At 41.0% G+C, this 18,509-nt stretch overlaps 1 protein-coding gene across 24 annotated transcripts in view; it reads left to right on the top strand.

Moving 5' to 3' along the window:
• The window catches only part of LOC310852500 (uncharacterized protein), a 105,687-nt gene that overhangs the window by 68,253 nt on the left and 18,925 nt on the right, over positions 1 to 18,509 (top strand). For 5 of the 24 annotated variants that reach the window (XM_083756111.1, XM_083756106.1, XM_083756110.1 and 2 more), the window contains exons 3-5: positions 2,673 to 2,712; positions 3,948 to 4,063; positions 8,103 to 8,239. In XM_083756111.1, the coding sequence (XP_083612237.1) occupies positions 2,673 to 2,712; positions 3,948 to 4,063; positions 8,103 to 8,221 (275 nt within the window). In that variant the 3' untranslated portion in view covers positions 8,222 to 8,239. Of the gene's footprint in view, positions 1 to 457; positions 699 to 2,672; positions 2,731 to 3,947; positions 4,064 to 6,074; positions 6,203 to 7,359; positions 7,451 to 7,560; positions 7,576 to 8,102; positions 8,240 to 9,867; positions 10,065 to 15,055; positions 15,236 to 18,509 lie in introns of those variants that run through there. The other 19 variants (XR_014568135.1, XR_014568136.1, XR_014568139.1 and 16 more) reach the window with 13 other exon arrangements.

Genomic DNA, 18,509 nt, shown 5'->3' with positions numbered 1-18,509 from the left:
ATGTTCTCTTGTATGTTCTGCTCACGTAGAAATATATCTACCATATGACAGTATACTTAAGCATTAGTGACCATGATGCACCATATATTATACACTGCAACTTATCTGGGGACTATCTGGACAATAAATAAATTAGTGAATGTGACAAGTATCAGAGGATTTTGGGATGAACTTTCTTTCCTTTTCAGTATTGACTGTTCACATCTATAAAACAGCATCTTTTCTCCATTGCTTGCTTTCCCTAACAGTCTCTAAGGAATATGAACATTCCTTTTGGGTGAATCTCAGAACACTGAGACGTTACTAGGATAACCAACTGCCACTGGCTATTTCCCAACAAAAGAAGAGAGAAACCTTACACTGCAATTCCCATCTCAAAGCCACATTTCTGATCCTTTTGGGTCTTACCTTTCAAAAATTTGCATTACAATAATTCGCAAACGCCCACCTCCCAACAAATTATAAAACATACCATTCCTCTTGTAAATCAAACCAGCCAATTGGTCCATTTCTGTTAATTGAAGACATTTCCATAGCCTTTCCCATCCAGCTGGAACCAGAGACTCTTTCCACTTCTTGAGCCCAAACTACTCTGGCTGCGATCAGCAAGATCTTAACCAAAGACTCTTGTTCTTCAGATACTTCTGCCTTGATTCAGTTGAAAATAATCAACATAGTAACTCTCACTTTAATTGTGCGTGAGTACTTTTATTCCTTCTATAAATTTGTAGTACAGTGTCAGTTCAGGCCATCTGAATTAAATTACAGGCACTAATTGGGTTACATACTTTAAAACTTTTGCAACTGTCTTCTCCAACTGTTAACAAAGCAAGTTATATTCTGTGACACCATGTTAATTACTGAAATGAAGTGCAGATGGCCTGGGCTTCAGTAGTGGCTGGTAGGTGGTGTACAAGTCTGGAGGAACCAGAAGCTCCAGTCACCACCAGCCCACCAGCTCCATCATCGATTGATTATTAGTGGTTACAATTAGGGTTGGAGGAGAAATTTGATTTGTATCACATGTAAAGGTGAATTTACCCAATTCACAGTTTCTGGAACAATCTGAGAACAGAAACAGCCATCCTTCCAAAATGGCACTCCTCTGAATTTATCAATGCACTTCTCAAATGATGCATACAGATATACATTTGATGGAGTGAAGTGAGCATAAAAATGGATTGGTGAAAATTACGTGCAAAAATACATTATATTAGGGGAAACTGTATACAAAAATGTCATTTCTCTCTTCATGCAGCCGCCCCAAGTTTCAGGGTCAATGATTGTCTCCTTGATAGAAAGAGGTGTCATCCTCCTTACCAATTAACACTAAAACTAAAACTAAAAACTAAAAACTAAGGTTAAAAATTAATAGGTTTCTATACTCATTAAAACAGCTTTGAAGGATAAAAGACAAAATAAGTCAGAGAGCTCACATTCACGCTGACTAAGTGCCGTTCGCCATCTTGGATCTCTATACAAAAATGTATATATTAGGAGCAGCTCACACTAAAATGCTGATGGAGTCCAGACTCCATAAGCAATGGAGGTAAGCTTTCATGTATCCAACAGAGGACAAAAAGAACACTATTGAGATACATACAGTCTGGAGACTATTGAGATACATACAGTCTATGGACTTGGTTACATCAACATGGGTAATAGTAGACCAAATGTGCAAATGACTAACTGGGCATTCTAATTAAAAAGTGATGCTAGAAGGATCAGATTAGGTAAGGAAAACAAGTGAGGCATGTGGCATTCATTGAGAGGCTTCAGTGTCACAAACAACAAGGAAAATTAAGGCTGGCCACTAGCATACATGTATGTAAATCCAGGTTGAGAGGTATCTGTGGCTCTTCAGATGTGAACATGAACTCCCATAAGGCCCAGTCAGCATAGCCAGTGGTTGGTGCTGATGGGAGGTGGAGTCCAACTACGTCTGGAGAACCAGAAGTTCCCCATGCCTAATGTAAAGAAATGATCAAGCTGCAGATTTGTATATGTCAAAAAGGAACATCTGCGCTCATTTCTGAAGTCAGGATTTGTTTCTGCTCTAAAATTATCTGGGTACATTTTATTTACCCAAGTCTATGGCAAGTTTTGAATTCGGAGTGCTTTGTGCTTTTCAAAAGCTCTGGGTTATTTTCAAACAGACAGTTTGTACAGATTAAAATGAATTTATCAGCCCAATAAATTATGAATAAATCACCGCTCCCTCGCAATAACCAACAATACCAGCTTGTCATCTCTTGGTATAAATGAAAAAAATCCAGAATATTGAAGGCAGAGGGAGAAAAGGAACGGTTTGTTTTTTAAAAATGCTTAACAATAAAAAGTAGAAAACTGTGTCCTGTTTTTGAAAGGATATCCCTTGTGCTGACAGTCTTCCATGGCTTGATCTTGCTGGTGTCAAGTCAAGAGAGAGGCAGACAGGCCAAAGAAAACTCTGCCGAGATTGTATTTTAAGCAGGTCACCAAATTTTTTGATTAAAAGAAAAGCTGTGAAACTCATCCAGATGAGATACCGAATCTTTGTTTATGTTCCACAAAGATAAAACTAAAATCTAACTCTCAGCAATAAGAAAAAACCAGGAAGGTAAAAACTTCTTTATATTTTTTTTAAAAAGTTTTTTGTGACAGCTCCCCCCCACTTTTTTTCTTTTTGACAGTTGCCTGTGGAAAGCTGACGGAAGTGATCCTAACCTTGAGGTAAACTCCCTGGGCAGGGTAGGATTGCTTTTAAAGCCTCTTGTCCTTTTGGGGCACCATGCTGCCAGTGAGGTAATAACCATGCGCCCATGGGAGATCTGGACTCTGCTTGCCTAAGGAGGAACATGAAATCGTACTGGAGGGCCTGGGGGGAATTCTGGGCTCTCTCAGGGTTCAGCCCGACACCTGATAGTGGTGGAACATTTTGCTACTAAAATAAGTGGTATTAGTAAAAACTGGGTTCAAAGGAAGTCCCAGACAACTGCTGTGCCCTTCCCATAGGAGACACAGCCCCTAGGGGCTGTGGAGGCTTCGGCCCCCATTTTATTATGGGGGTCAGGCTCATGCAAAGTTGATGGGCATTCCCATTCAAATGGGGTGTGTGTGCATTGTGTCATGTGATCGATTATGCAGGGCTGGTCTTACCTGGACCCCCCTGAAATATTTTATTCAATATTGCACCTGTGCTCCTTACTCTCTATTCCCACTGGCGAAATAAATAATCACATCCTGAACAGCTCTGCAGCCAGTTATAACACACCTTGAAAGGTATATAATGGCATCTTCCCTATTGACTTTGGGGCATCTCTTAAAGACTTTTATGCCCCTAGGCCTATGCAGCTGCTTTAAGTTAATGCTTAGCCAATCATTTTAGTGATTATTATGTATTGTTCTTACGATGTTGCATGTCTTACATTATATTATATAAAACATTACTGTTTTATATGAATTAGTGGTATAGACACATTAAAAAAAAAAAAACAAGCAAGCAAGCAAATTCCTTGGCCCAGGAAGTGTCCAGGGTTAGCTGTTGGCATTTTCTGAGGCAAAGGACAAGATGGTGTCCCCTCCCCTCCCATGTACAGAAGTCAGTTCAACAGGTAGTTGACTCTTAGGGCTTGTCCGCACCAGAACAAAATGTGGACCCCCCTCCCCAGTCCAATGATGTATAGGACCTTTCCCAGTTTATATGTGTGGTTTTCCAAATTTGAAATTTCCAACCATGGGGGGGGGGGCACATTTAAATGGGAGTAAGTCCAGAGTAATGCTCAGATGGGAAGGGGCCTCATGTGGACCTGACTACGTGAATGGGGAAACAGGCCACAATCACACATTTGTGCCAAGCCATGGTTTGTCTTAGTGTGATGTATAAGCCAGGCCAAAGTTTCTGTAACATGAGTGGCGGTCCCCAAAAACTGCTTTACATTTTCTTAGATTTCTAATGATCATTGCAGGTCCAAATTCACCGATCAGTTTAGAGATAATTCCAAACACAGCTGGAAAGAATTCTCTGCACAATTGGCTTCAGATGAACTCCAAACAGGAGGACTACAAGCAAGCAGTCTTGTGGGTAACACTCTGTCTACCAGGAAACTATAATTTTATGAGAGGAAGCAGTTTCCTTTTGGCTTAGCGTCAAATGACTTGTTCCATTCAAGATGCTAATGATGCCGCTTCCAATGAAGAGTGTCGCCTGCCTGCCCTCCACCACAACACACCCATTCCTAAAAATTCCAGTACTAAGGACACTTCAATTGATCTAAGATACGTAAGCCACACATACGGCACACAAAGGGCAAATCTGAGACTTCTGTGGGGCCTAGTGCAAGCAAGAAGGAGCTTCCCAGTGTAGACATCTAGGCTGCTAGAAACCTGTGGCACCTATAACCTGGAAGGCTGGGCAGGCTCTTGCCTCCTTTGGTTTGGAGTTATGTGAGGGCGGGGTGTGTATGTGTGTGTGTGTGTGTGTGTGTGTGTGTGTGTGTGTGTGTGTGTGTACAGAGGCTAATATGGTGGTGTGGCTGATTGTTTGCTGCCTGGCAAGTTGCCAGTGGGAAGTGATGTCTGTGTCTGTGGGTGGTCTGCCTGAGCAGAGCATTCAGCTTGGGGAAGAGCTGCGAAAGGTACAAAGGAGCTTATGGGAGCTCCCCTGGATCCTCACTTGTCAGTGCAATTGACAAGATGAGAGATAAGGAGACTGTGAGCCCAGTAGGAGCATACTTAAGGAGTGTATCTCCCTAAAAGCACCTCTGAATAAACATCTCTGCAAGTCTCCCTCTGCTTTATGTTAAATGATATGCTGATTGCTTCTGTATACTTGCCAACCGTTATGGAAAAATATTTGGCAGGGCACCTGAGATTGGAATTATGTGTAAGATTTTCTAGCATTCACATTGGCCTAGTTCTCTGGTAAAGTCAGGCGGCATGCTTGGAGCTCAGGTGACTGCACGCGCGCGCGCGCACACACACACACACACACACACACACACACACACAGAGAGACAGTCACACTGTACATAGCAAACGTGTGAGGGGGCAATGAGAACAACCCTAATTCAGACAGCACCACTTGTTTTTCTCTTCAACCTCCATAGATTGGAGGGTGATTGAAGGTGTGTTCACACATTACTCTGAACACAAGCACAAGCTGTCTCTTCACAGGTAAAAGTGTTTGTGTGGAAAAGTGTACACTTGTTGATTTGTACAGCTCAGCTACTACCTACAGAGACTGTACCCTGATTGAATGCTACATGTGAGTTACTGTATGAGTGTACAGATCTACAACTTGTTTACACAGACGCCTTGATTGTACTCTCATGGAATGTAACATGTGAACACCCTTTATGTGAAGCAGGGAGCCTCCTGTAGGCACCTTTTTGAATCTTTTTCCAGAGAGATTTTACCTGGGAATGGCCACTTTCTTGCACTCTTATTTTATAGCCCTGTTCAAGCATGAAACCCCTGTGCAGTTTCAATTGTGTGCAGGAGAGACTGAGAGTGCATTCTCTGGCCCCTCCCTTTCTGTTGGAGCCACCTGGTCCCACCTCTCACCTCCTTAGCTCTCTATACAATTTATATCATGCTGGATACTGAAATGGCTTTTACTCTTGGGTGAATAAACTTTAGGGATTTCGAAGCCATTATTTACTGATTTGTTTCCACAGCCTTGCCTGCCAAGTTAAAAAAAATATGAACAGAACTACAAGGAAAGAGCATTGTTGAATTGCAATTATTAGGTTATGGTGGTTTGGGCTGGTCAGCATCTTCATAAAAAGAAGCTATGGGCAATTAAACAATTGCAAGACACAGCTGCAACATACGACTTTTAAAAAGGAGAGAGCGCTGCCTCAGATTCAGGAAGTCAGGCAGGCAGCTCAGAGAACTAAAGCCTAAATAGTAAAACATATATTGCCTATACAGATTATGTACAAAAACATTACAGAGATATCCATGAAAAACAAACTCTGATAAGAAAATCAGCCTAGAAAAAGGTTGCACAAAACGAAAATGAAAATGCATGGAGAAGATTTATTGCTCTTTTGCAAATGGGTAGCTGATCACTTTCCCCATTTCTTTTGTAGGATTTCATTAGATGCCAAATGCCCTCTGCAACCTCAACAGTTGACATCAAATGCCATATGAAGCCTTGGGATCTATCTATGAAACTGCATGTGCCGATCTGCATCAGTGTTCGCCCTGCTCTTTCCCGGTACAGTACAGAACAAGTACTTCTTGCTCAGGAAGAATTTGTGTAGCACATTCTCTCTTGAACAAGATTATGATGCTATTACCCTGTTTATAAGCAGGGTTGATAGCTAGCAAATTAAGATACTTGAATCATCAGTAGGAAAGCTACTGTATTGGGCAGCTATGTACTCAAATGCGCATATTCACTGTGATCCAACTGAGGCCATATGGATAGCTATAAGGATTCACTGTGTGCAGAATTCCTGATTCCAGAAAGGCTCGTCCAGCAACCACAGCCTGGGTGTGCACAACAGGCAGATTACTGGCAATAACACAAACCATATATTCAGAGGTAGGAGGGTAGAATGTGGGGAGAGAAGACTGGATTAAAGTTATTTTCCTCCACCCAAACAAGGGATTTATGTTTCCAATAACCTGCCTTGCACCGCTAGACATCACTGCTGCTCAGGCATATGGTTGTAGTAGGACCATTATCCATCTTTCTGTTAAATAAAGCAGGCCCAAATTCCAGTAACTTCAAGTAATAAATGGCTACAGTCATTCTACATGTCTTATCTGGCCAGCTAAGTGGTGAACAGATGATCATGAGACAGTAAGACTAGAAATTATGACTTTTTAGTTCAATCAATCAAATATTCACTTTGACAGAGACCTATTTTGATTTAATAAATGATTGCTGTGAGGCTATATAAACTAGATATTTTGATGATGATGATGATACAGGGGGAATGTGACATAATGTGTGGAGAACACTAGATTGGAATGCTCCGTACACAGTTCGGCAAGGCTTTCAAAAGAGATTTATTTAAATTAAAAATTCAATTCTGTTGGCATGCCTTCAGATATTAGACAACATTTGAATGTACTTGGCTTCCATGTCAGTGCACTATACTAGGCGGTCTTATTCTGCATATTCTATTCGGCACATTAAAACCAAGACAGATATTGTTAAAAAGTATTTCAGCAGTTGTTTTTAATAGAAGTTCTTCCAGTCATTTTAAAAAGCAGCACACAGAAAGAGAAAGTTGTCATTCTTATTTTTCCTATTATTATTATTATTATTATTATTACTAAAACCATTATCTTTGCAATCCATGAGTGAAGATTAAGCAGCGAGAGGACTGACCCTGATCTTCACTGTATGTTCGTTGCTTAAAGGACATTGGCAGGAAATGGTCAGCCTGAGGACACAATGAAAGGAAACAAACGCAGCAGAAAAAGTTTCACTGATAACATGTGATCGGAGCTGGTGAGCAGCTTCAGCCGGTCATCCAGCTATTCAGGCCAAAGTCTCAAAAGCACAGTGCTGACTCCAACAAGAATGTGTCAGAAAAGCATGTGCAGGGCTGGTGAATGACACCTGACACATGGCAGGTGGGCGGGGAGGGAGGGAAAATGCTTTTTGCAAATTACCATATTGTGCAATGCACTTCTTGTTTAATCAGTCAACGTCCATTTGAGAATGCTTCTTTTGGAATGAATTGAAAGGTGGCCGTGTGTCAACAGTAATAATATATGCTCTGTGAAAGATGGAATCATAGATATAGTGGGTGCTCAGCAAAAACAACCATTCATTCCATCTTTTTGTATCTTAGCAGTTTAAAATACACTATGCTAGGAATCAGCTGCTTGCTTGAAGATATCCATACAGACTTTTCACCCTGTATAGGCTGTCCAGTTCTTGTAAGGCTTGCTGAGCCAATCGGAAGAGGTATTAGAATAGAACAAGCAATATTCTCTGTAGCATGCTCAACCTGGGTCCTTTTCTACAGTAGAGGCCTCACAAAGAGAGCGGGGAGGGGGAGAGAGAGAAAGGAAGAGAGCGCACGATTGTATAGGGACTTCCAGACTAAGCATGAGGAAACTAAGTAGCTTTCTGGATGTTCTTTGACTTCCATCAGGCCCAGCCATCAGCCAATGGTCAGAGATGATGGAAATTGCAGTTCAAAAACATCGGAAAGGCCACACCCCTGATGTCCGACTTGTAGTTCAACAGACAGAATTGCGCCACCACCTATGACCTACTTGCTTGAGAAATGTAAGTCCCATATTTCTACTGGTGGTATTTTCTTAGCATAAGCAGAAGAGGCCAACATTAGTTTAAAGTATTTATACCCCTGTCTTTAGCTGAAGAGACCCCTACAAACATCAGTCATGGTCTAAGAGTGCATAAAAGACTCACTAGATCCCAGGGAAAGCACTGAAAAGCATTCGTGACTTGTATAATTACTATACAGTCATTCCTCGGGTTGCGAACGTGATCCGTGCAGGAGGCAGCCTGAAGCAGCCTGAAGCACTGCGTCTGCACACACGCATGGTGCGATTCGGTGCTTCTGCGCATGCACATTATGTCATTTTGTGTTTCTGCGCATGCGCAAGCGTCGAAACCCGGAAGTAACCTGTTCCAGTACTTCCGGGTTCGGCGCAGTCTGCAACCTGAAAACGCGCAACCCGTAGCGTTCGTAACCCGAGGTATGACTGTATAAAGAGCCATGTCAGGATATATGTACACAAATCAGGGAGCCAAAATATAAAGACTTTAAACAATGGGAACCAAAGAAGCTAAATGACAGCACGAATCTTCAAATTTTTCATAACAGACAGGGCCTATAAGGGGTATGGAAAGGGACCTGTGTTACAATTTTTACCTGGCACAGATAAATGATGCTTTGCTAATGGATATCTGGTTCGCCACTGAGACTAATAGGATGCTCAATGAAATGGATCCGACATCTGATCCAGCTTCCTAAAGGTGAACTTACTAATTTGCATTTTACAAAACAACACACAAACTGAAAGACGCAAAAAATTGTGCTGCTCTGAAGTTTGCAATGCACTTCTCCAGCTAAGTATTATTTACCAAAAAAAAATCATGCAGTGTGGCTGTAGATTCATATATTAGTGAAAATAACACACAAACCTCCATTGTATTATGGGGAAATGCTTTTCAAAAAGGTATATATCAGGATAAATTCCATATGAGAATGTGTAAGGAGATTTGCACTAAAATGCTGATGAACAAAGCTTTAAAAAATGGATTGCAAATTAATGTGGAGAACCTCAGATTGGAAAAATGAGAAACTGTGAGAAGGCAAAATTGACTCCAACATATTCACTCAATCCTCAATCAACATATTCACTCAATCCTCAATCAAATTAACAAGTATAATAATAATAATAATAATAATAATAATAATAATAATAATATTTATACCCTGCCCAGCCACTCTGGGCAGCTTACAGCTTACACATAAAAACATAGTAAAATGTCAAACTTTAAAAACATCCCAATACTCCGCTGCCTTCAGATGCCTTCTAAAAGTTGCACAGTTCTTTATCTCCTTGATATCTAATGGGAGGGCGTTCTACAGGGAGGGTGCCACTACTGAGAAGGCCCTCTGCCTAGTGTAAACTCTTTCAAACACCATCACATGTGCAAAGACACTCTGTGTTCAGAGTAATGTGTGAAGAAGCAATTTAAGAGACATTACATGAGTGAAAAACACTTTTTACATGTGGAAGAGCACTTTGGGGTCCAACAAATAGTTTTTTTCCTCTCATTGAGAGGGAGGGCGTCCAGTAATGATGTGAAATCACTACATATTATTCTTTTGAAGAGCTCTAACTTTTTCTGTTTTTTTTTCCCACCTTTCAAAATGCTGCCAGGGATAACATGCTTTCTAGTTAATACGTAATAAAAAGTACAATGCCTTTCATATAATCATCCAGGAAAAACAGGATTTGGGTCAGTTAATTTCAAACAGGCTTCAGTGGCCTTTCCAGCTGGCAATGACACCAGCATCAAAACGCCTGGCAGAGCTATCACTCTTCAGATGTGATGGTATGATCAAATTATGAAGGAATGAGAGGAGAAGTCAATACATTGCATCCTTGTCATGGTTTGAAAGCTGGATTCGCACCAACATGATTTCCGTATCTTGATCACAGTTCTGGCGCTGCTCTTTTTGACTGCCAAACACTCAGGACTCCTCTGTCCTAAAATGTTGGCATCATGGAAGGCTGAGCTTCCCTTTCAAATATAAACTTAATGGGGCTTAGCCATCATCCTACATTGGGGGTACTACAAAGCAATGGGCAGTAGCTAGGATCCTCCCAAATTGAAGTAATGAATCTGGTCACTGCATTAGTGGATCTAAAATCTACCTTTCCCTATGTGGTTGTGGTTGGTGTGTGTGTATTTATTTGAAAGAACCCTGCATTTGCAAAACGCCACCTAAATATATTATGAGTAAAGAGTTTTGCAAAATTTTGGCAAGGTCTGAAGCGTTAAAAGGGAAATCTGGCTTTGGAATTGTGTAGCACAGGGGTAGATAATAAAGCACAGGGCTCCAACTACTCCCATCAACCCCAGTCAGCATGGCCAGCAGCTAGGAATGCTGGGAGCTGGAGTCTACCAACATCTGCAGCACAGCTACCTTTGGCTTAGCAAAAGAAAAAGAAGGAAACAACACAAAAAGCAACGGAAATACTTCATTTTGGCTGTCAGACTTCGCAAGGAGGAGCGGATTTCTAAAACTGAGTCGACATTGGCATTATAAAATTGGAGATGATGCTGAAAGTTTATGTTCTAAGTGTGATAACTCTCAACATATCGAATGCCAGTTGCTTCTGCTTGGAGACCAGCATGGGAGACTATAGCCGTCCGTATAAGGGCACCTCACATCTCCTGGCAACCACGTTGTTAAGGACAGATTACTTTTGTACAGTATGAAATTATGAAAGGAGAAAGAGTGAGAAAGCATATTTTTAAAAGGCAATTATAAATGAACAGAGGGCAGCGCTGTCATGTTGCACTTTCCTTGTGTACATTGCTTTTTTAGGCTGGGGAGTGCTTCTGACATTACAAAGTGAAATAACAAATTCCTTCTTTTATTGTTTATTGAAAAGAGTCTTGCCTTTCTTTCCCCCTCTGGAACAAAACTCCCACGTTCCTTCAGACACTAACAAGGACACCATGGGGGTAGCTAGGATTTTTGTTATGGGGGGCAGGCCTTTTGTTGGGGGGGGCAGAACCTCAGTTAGCTATGTATTTTTATTGATTTTTATTGATTTAGGGGGGCAGCTGCCCCTCTCTGCCCCCCTCGCGGCTATGCCCATGAAGGACACTGCATTGACCCACTTGTGGGTGGGCTCTAGCTCAGTGGCAGAGCATTGATTTGCATGCTAGAAGGTCCTAGGGAAGAGAGGGTGCCCTGCACCACCTTTATATTTTAAAGAAGAACCAGGAGGTTCAATTCCTACTATATCCAGGTAGGACTGGGAATATCCCCATCCTGAATCCTGAAGATTCGGTGCCAGTCCATGTGGACAATACTGAACTAGATTCACCAGTGGGCCTGACTCAGTTTAATGCAGTTTCCTATGTTCCCATGTTTCCTCTCAAAAGGATTTCTAGGAGGCACTCAACTGTGTTGAAAGATGGGCTTAGTCATCTAGGACATGTTTCATAGGTCTCTAAACAGTCCATCTGTGTTTATTGATAGTTTGTTGGGTGGGCAAGCTGCCTCTTCATGTTGAGGCAAACTCCTCGGCTTTCAACCCAGTATTCCCATTTACTCTGAAATCTACAAGTTACAACTGAGTAACTGGCTACTTTTCGATGAAGAATGAAGGGAAAGAGCTTCCAGGCCGAGTGTGACTTTGCCAGCCCAGCTTCCTTCTGGAATATTCGTTTTCCGTAAGGAATGAAGTGCCGTGGCACTGAAATTCATTCTTTCTCTCCCCCCTCTGTTGTAATTTTGGCTTTTTAAAAATAATGCAGAAAATAATATACATTTCAAAGGAGTTAACCTTTGGTCCTCACCCTTTTTCTGCCAAGTTGACCAACCATTGGTAGTTTAGTTGGACTGCCTTATGTGGAAAAAGAATGAAAAAGCTTTGAATTCCAAGCTTTGAGACACTCAAACACTGATTTATCAGTACTTCATGTACTGGATGAAGCCATACTGGACAAGGTGAATGAGGAAATAAGTAGTGATGGGTGAACTCCCTTTCTTACAGTATTGACTTTGTCAGTATGAGCTTTTTTAGAACATGTCGTGTGTGTGCACCTTTTCATCTTGCCGTCTTGCCTCTCTTCCCAAAACAACCATATCCAGGAACAAAAACCACATCGAACATTTGTATGAAATAGACAGAAGTGAGTCAAATAGAGTAGACATTTGCCAAAGAAAAGGCTTTAGTTGGGTGGTCTGGACATGTCAATAACAGCAATCAGTGAACGTTCCACTGAGAAGAATATTAAAGAAATTCAGCAAGCGCACTTACTGGCATTGTAGTTCATATTTCATTTCACAACAATCAGTGAGATTATCGGTGAGGTTAAGGGGTTTAAACTTTTGCACATATGCCTACAAAGCAGCTGGCTTTGGGTGCCGATTGGCTGTATGCCAACTGCACATGCGCATAATTGCATTCTGCTTTCTTTGCTGATGAAGAAACCTTGTAATTAAAAACATTCACAGCATTGTTACAAATGAGTGCTAGAAATAGTTATGAGCATACTTCACTTGCACTGCAATTGAATATACCCACGCACCAGGAATAAGCCCTATTGAATTTAACAGGACTCCTGATTAATATGTAGGATTTCTGTGTTAATACTTAAATTAGATGTTCATCTTACAAGACCCAGAGTCTTATAGGTTTAAGCTACAAGTTCAACGAACAATAGGTTGGATCCAGTGCAGACCTTTTGTAAGTGGATTCCCACGTAAGTGGGAATGCAGTTTTTGCTGATTCTCCTTCCTGAGATCTCCTCCTTCCCCTCCCATGCTATTCCACAGAATCCCTGAGCTAGAGCAGAGGGCTGCAGAGAGAAATGGCATCGGAAACTCCTGTCTCCGCCTGCCCATCCTTCCATGAGTAGATCTTTGGTCCATCAGTAGATCTAGCCCAAGTGCGTTTGATATAAAAACATCTAGTATGATAGACAATCCATGGAGGTCAAAATGCATTGCATTTCTTTCTCTTCTCAAATTGCCTATTTTCTGGTTTTACATCTGAAATTCAGATTTCCCTTTAATTCTTTAAGTTATAGCCACTGTCTCAGATCTTATGGGGTATGAGATCTTACTCAGCCCTCAGTGGAATAGAAGCAGACATTGACTTTATAACTTTTTAAAGGTAAAGGTAAAGGTAAAGGTACCCCTGCCCGTACGGGCCAGTCTTGACAGACTCTGGGGTTGTGCGCCCATCTCACTCAAGAGGCCAGGGGCCAGCGCTGTCCGGAGACACTTCCGGGCAAATGGCCAGCGTGACAAAGCTGCATCTGGCGAGCCAGAGCCGCACACGGAAACGCCGTTTACCTTCCCGCTGGTAAGCGGTCCCTATTTATCTACTTGCACCTGGAGGTGCTTTCGAACTGCTAGGTTGGCAGGCGCTGGGACCGAGCAGCGGGAGCGCACCCCGCCGCAGGGATTCGAACCGCCGACCTTTCGGTCGGCAAGTCCTCGGCGCTGAGGCTTTAACCCACAGCGCCACCTGCGTCCCTTTTATAACTTTTTACAAATGTTTAAAATCCCATTGTCTTCCCTACAAATTCCCCAAAACTAGTCAATTACAAAGAAAGAGGAAGAGACATCATCTTCCTATGAGCAAAGGTTTGGATCAGAGGACTTCCTCTTAATTTCTGACTATTGTCCTCATATTTCATTCCTTTTTGTCATGAAAACAACATCTTCCTAGACCCTTCTTTAGACAGAAAGGAAACATGTTGGAAACATTATTAATGTGACCTAACGTAAACTCCTTATTTAAACAGAAAATCCAAATAAGATTTTACCATAGGGGAGAATTTTCTGATTTAATGTGTTTTTACAAGCACTTGAGAGGAAGAAAAAATAAAAATGATCAAGTAAACAAGATAAAAAGGCTGAGCTTTGGGACATTATCTAAAGGCAGCAAGCAGAGTAGAAGAAATTATCAGAATTATGTTTTATTTCTTTACTGGGGGGAGGGGGAATGCAGGGAAAATGAAAAAGCACAACCCAGTAAAACACACAGCCAGAATGAAGGGACTTGAAAGCAAAAGAAAATGAGATACAAAAATATATAATTATGTTCCTTATGGTAAAATTAGGGTAGCATATGTAGTACCGTACTACTACAACCTCCCTTCACTCAAAACGGATGCTATCTCAAGCAGTTTACAGTAAATAGGCCAGTTATAGATTAGGGCTAATTCAAACCAGAATCCCCAAAATTATTTGTGTTATGGAGAAGTTAAACAAATGGCATGTATATTTGTGTATGTATGCATTAATAGCTGTGTCTACTGTAGATTCTGCTTAACAGTTTTCCATCACCTTGCACCAGGAGTCGCAGGATTCTCCTGCCCCATATGTTTTTTTGTTTTTTGTTTTTTTTTATTGTACAGGTCAGTCAAAATATAGTTAAACATAATTAATAAAAAAGGGGAGTAGATAATGTATACTGTAAATAGTTTATTAAGCATGTAATCGGTCATTATTGCACAACACCTTCATTCTCATGATTTGCAAATCATAGCACTTGGCTGTTAATGATACTTGTGGAATAGATTTATTTATATTATAGAACATGATCCTGTTGAGATGTCCATTCTATAAAGTTTATGGATTACTTCTGCAAATATAATCATATACACGAAAAGTGTAATATATGTTGGAGGGATTTTTTTTTTTAGAAGTGCCAATCCCAAAGAGTCCATAGGAGATGCTGTCTCATGCATGTTGGCAAGGTGACAAGCCACACATGTGTGGAAATGACTAATTAGCTAGGGGACATGGGAATCTGATATTGCTCCCATTGGTAGAGACATGTCATGGAAAGGCCTGGATGTTCTTAATTACAGAGGAAATTGCGCCACCCGCCTGCCCCAGGGGTCAAGGGTCATGGAAAATTGAAGAGAGTTCCTCAGGTACACCTTTATTTCACACATTGGTGGCAGTCCCTTCAAAAAGAATGAAAAGACCCAAATCTCGAAGCATCTGTTGTTCATATTCTCACTTCTAAATAAACCAGTCAGTCCAGAGAGTGCTTGTTCAGAGGAAGTACACTGCTCAGCTGGAATGATTTTTGATTTTGCATTTTTGTTGCCATGGTGGGAAGGAAGAGGCAGATACCAAACCAATAAATGGGATTTAAACAGGCAGCAGTAAATGGGATTCAAACAAGCTTCATTGAAGGGACACAGCATATATCAGGGGTCAGCAAACTTTTTCAGCAGTGGGCCAGTCCACTGTCCCTCAGACCTTGTGGGGGCCTCAACTATATTTTTTTTTGGGGGGGAATAATGAACGAATTCCTATGCCCCACAAATAACCCAGAGATGCATTTTAAATAAAATGACACATTCTACTCATGTAAAAACACACTGATTCCTGGACCATCCATGGCCCGGATGTAGAAGGCGATTGGGCCGGATCTGGCCCCTGGGCCTTAGTTTGCCTACCCATGGCATATATGCATGGGCGTATGAGCATGAGCACATTGTTCTCACACTGACACTGATTCACAAAGCTTGACATTCTCTTAATAAGAACACTGCAGTGAAAACTGCTTATTCAAGTATGTGATCCATGCTATCTCTATTCATTGAAGCTGAGTCCAGATTAAGACCCCAGTCCTGTACTTTACTTAGCTGGGAACAGTGCTGTTAAACTAAACAAAATTTGAATGAGATCGCACTGTCAGTCCGTTGAACTTGGTTCCCATTGAAATGAGTGGGACGAGCTATTCATACCTTAAGTCCCACTGGTTTCAGTATAAACTGGGTTCCACTAAGAGGCTGCAGGCCTAACCCTATTTACGTGTAACCTAGCCACAAGGGCTATGTTCTGCCTCTACTGTCAGAGGCAACTTGCCTCTGAATAGCAGTTGCTGGGAACCACAGGAAGAGGGAATGCAGTCAGGTTCTGCTTGAGATAGCTATGTGAACAGTGTGGGGGGCTAGATGGAACCTATTCTATTTTTTTTTTACCATTCCAATCACTTCTGGAGCAGATCTGGAAATCATTGGGGATTGAGGGTGTGTGTGTGTGTGTGTGTGTGTGTGTGTGTGTGCGCGCCTTCCACTCAAAGAGCCACTGCTCTTGTTGTGCTTTCTTTATCCAAGGTCAGACAACCTGCTTGGAAACCTGAGCTTCCCCGCATTTATCTGACTCCTGCACATGTCAGCTTTATTTACATGTGTTATGGTTATAGCTGCCAAGCAGTGTAATTTTAATCATCCTTTACACTTGACAGAGAGCAGAAACATTATTCAAATATTCAGATAGAATATCATTTCATATAAATAAATGGCCTACAGATTCAGGAGGAATATATAGCTAAGATATCCTAGAATGTAACAAAACAAAAAAAAAAAGCTGTGTGTTTATTTTGAAATCTTGATCTTGATCTCTGGCTTTAGCCATTGCTTTTGGGGGAAAACCACCATAATATCAAAAGTTTCAGTGCAAAGTGATGTTACAGAAAACGCAACTATATTGGCCACCTTCAGGCCACGGGAAAAGTGAAATGCTAATTATTTGACCTTTCCTTTAACAAAACAGAAAGGGTCAAACTATGTGATCAATATACTTCTTTCTCTTCAAGCTTCTCTCTCCTGCAATATTACTTAATAGTGTATTCATTTCACAATTGTATTTCCCCCTCTAGGGTAAAAATTAGGAATAAGTCTGAACTACACACCATTTTCAAGGAACATTTTATTCAGAGTTAACAAACTGTCGTTGCTGTTTTAGTTTTTGTTGTGATCATTTCTTTGTCATCATCGTCTTCATCTTCTTATGCCTCACCCTTCCTCTCACAAGAGACCAGGATGACTAACCATGAAAATCAGCTTTAAAAATGAATGTGGAAAATGCTGTCCCCACTTTTTTGGATAATTTTTATTATGGCTGTAGAAACAGACCTGTTCCTTTAAAGGTATTCTGGTGTTTCAAGCTCTTTTAAACAATTTCATTTGCTGTTGGTGAACTATCTCACAGTCAGATATGATTGGTTGGCATAGTGATGTCTCCTAGATCGGTCCAAAGGCCTTGAATAGTTCAGACCACCCTTATGACTAATCCAATAAGGATTGTCCTCATTCACAGTTGTCCGTTTGCCCTCAGGGATGTGCCTAAATGGCAGGTGTTGGGGAAACAATGGCACTAAATAGGCTTTAAAAAGTTTGTTATTGAGGCAATAGGAGAAATTGTCAGTTATCTTTTCTCCCTGACATAAAAAGTATCCTAAACAGATTCAGAAGGGTAGAGTACTGACATAAATTCGTAATTAAATACCAGAATCTATATTCAGAAAAAAACAAAAAATAGAGTTCTGAAGGTACCATAATCTTAACAACACTTACATAAATATATGTTTAATCTAAACTGCGTTACTTTTTTCTTAAGTAGCAGTCTGAAACAGCAGCAGACATTTCAATCCACCTGCCACTGCGAGGTTAACAGTGTATTTGGATTTACTAATAGGAAGAGCAGCTTTTCATTTTCTGGATCAAAACCAAATTTTGTGTTTCAGCAAAGAAGATTTTCCCCATGAGAAATGAACTAATACCATATATATTGCAATCACTTTCAAGGATACCTATCCTCAATTACAGTGCTGCAGAGAAGTACAAACACATGTAAGTCTCTCAGAATAAAACAGGAATAGAAATCCATCACATTGCTCTTTATAATGTCACAGAAATGAACATCCCTGCTTGCTTCCACAATAAGTAAAGCACACAAGATTACTGAGATGCATCACAGCGTAAAGGGTGATATATTTTATTTCAGTGGGTTGGAGTTGTGCCTGCCCAAATGTCTGCCATGGGGCTTTCATAGGCAGCTCTATGTGTGGAACTGTGAGCCAACAATATGTGTAGAATTACACAAAGCAGAGCTTGAATTGAGCTTTGAATTTAGAGTCCCCCAGCCCCATTTCCCTCCCCAACCCGATCATCATGTTGGCACATCATCTACCATGAATCAGGACAGTACAATCTTAGTCTATTCAGATAGGGCATAAGAACCAGGATAGAGCAGGGACCGACAAAGTTGGTAGGAATTGATTGGACCAACAAAACATGTAACACAGATTCAACTCTTTATGCTCCCCCCCGTCTCTCACACACACTCATGAAACACACAATATATTCAACCAAAGAAACATAAAATAACATTCTAGCTAATAACTTTCCCTATAGCAGGTTTAAACAGGAGTGTCTACAATAACTTGCAGAAGTATTTCTCAGCAAAATAATTTTATTCCAAGGCTAGGCACAAATTCAGGAAGAAAATAATAGGCACTTCTGT

Source organism: Podarcis gaigeae (assembly GCF_964106915.1).
Source record: "Podarcis gaigeae genome assembly, chromosome: 9".
NCBI lineage: Eukaryota > Metazoa > Chordata > Lepidosauria > Squamata > Lacertidae > Podarcis > Podarcis gaigeae.
Note: the sequence above shows the minus strand (reverse complement) of the source record. Positions and strands in the feature narration are given on the sequence as shown.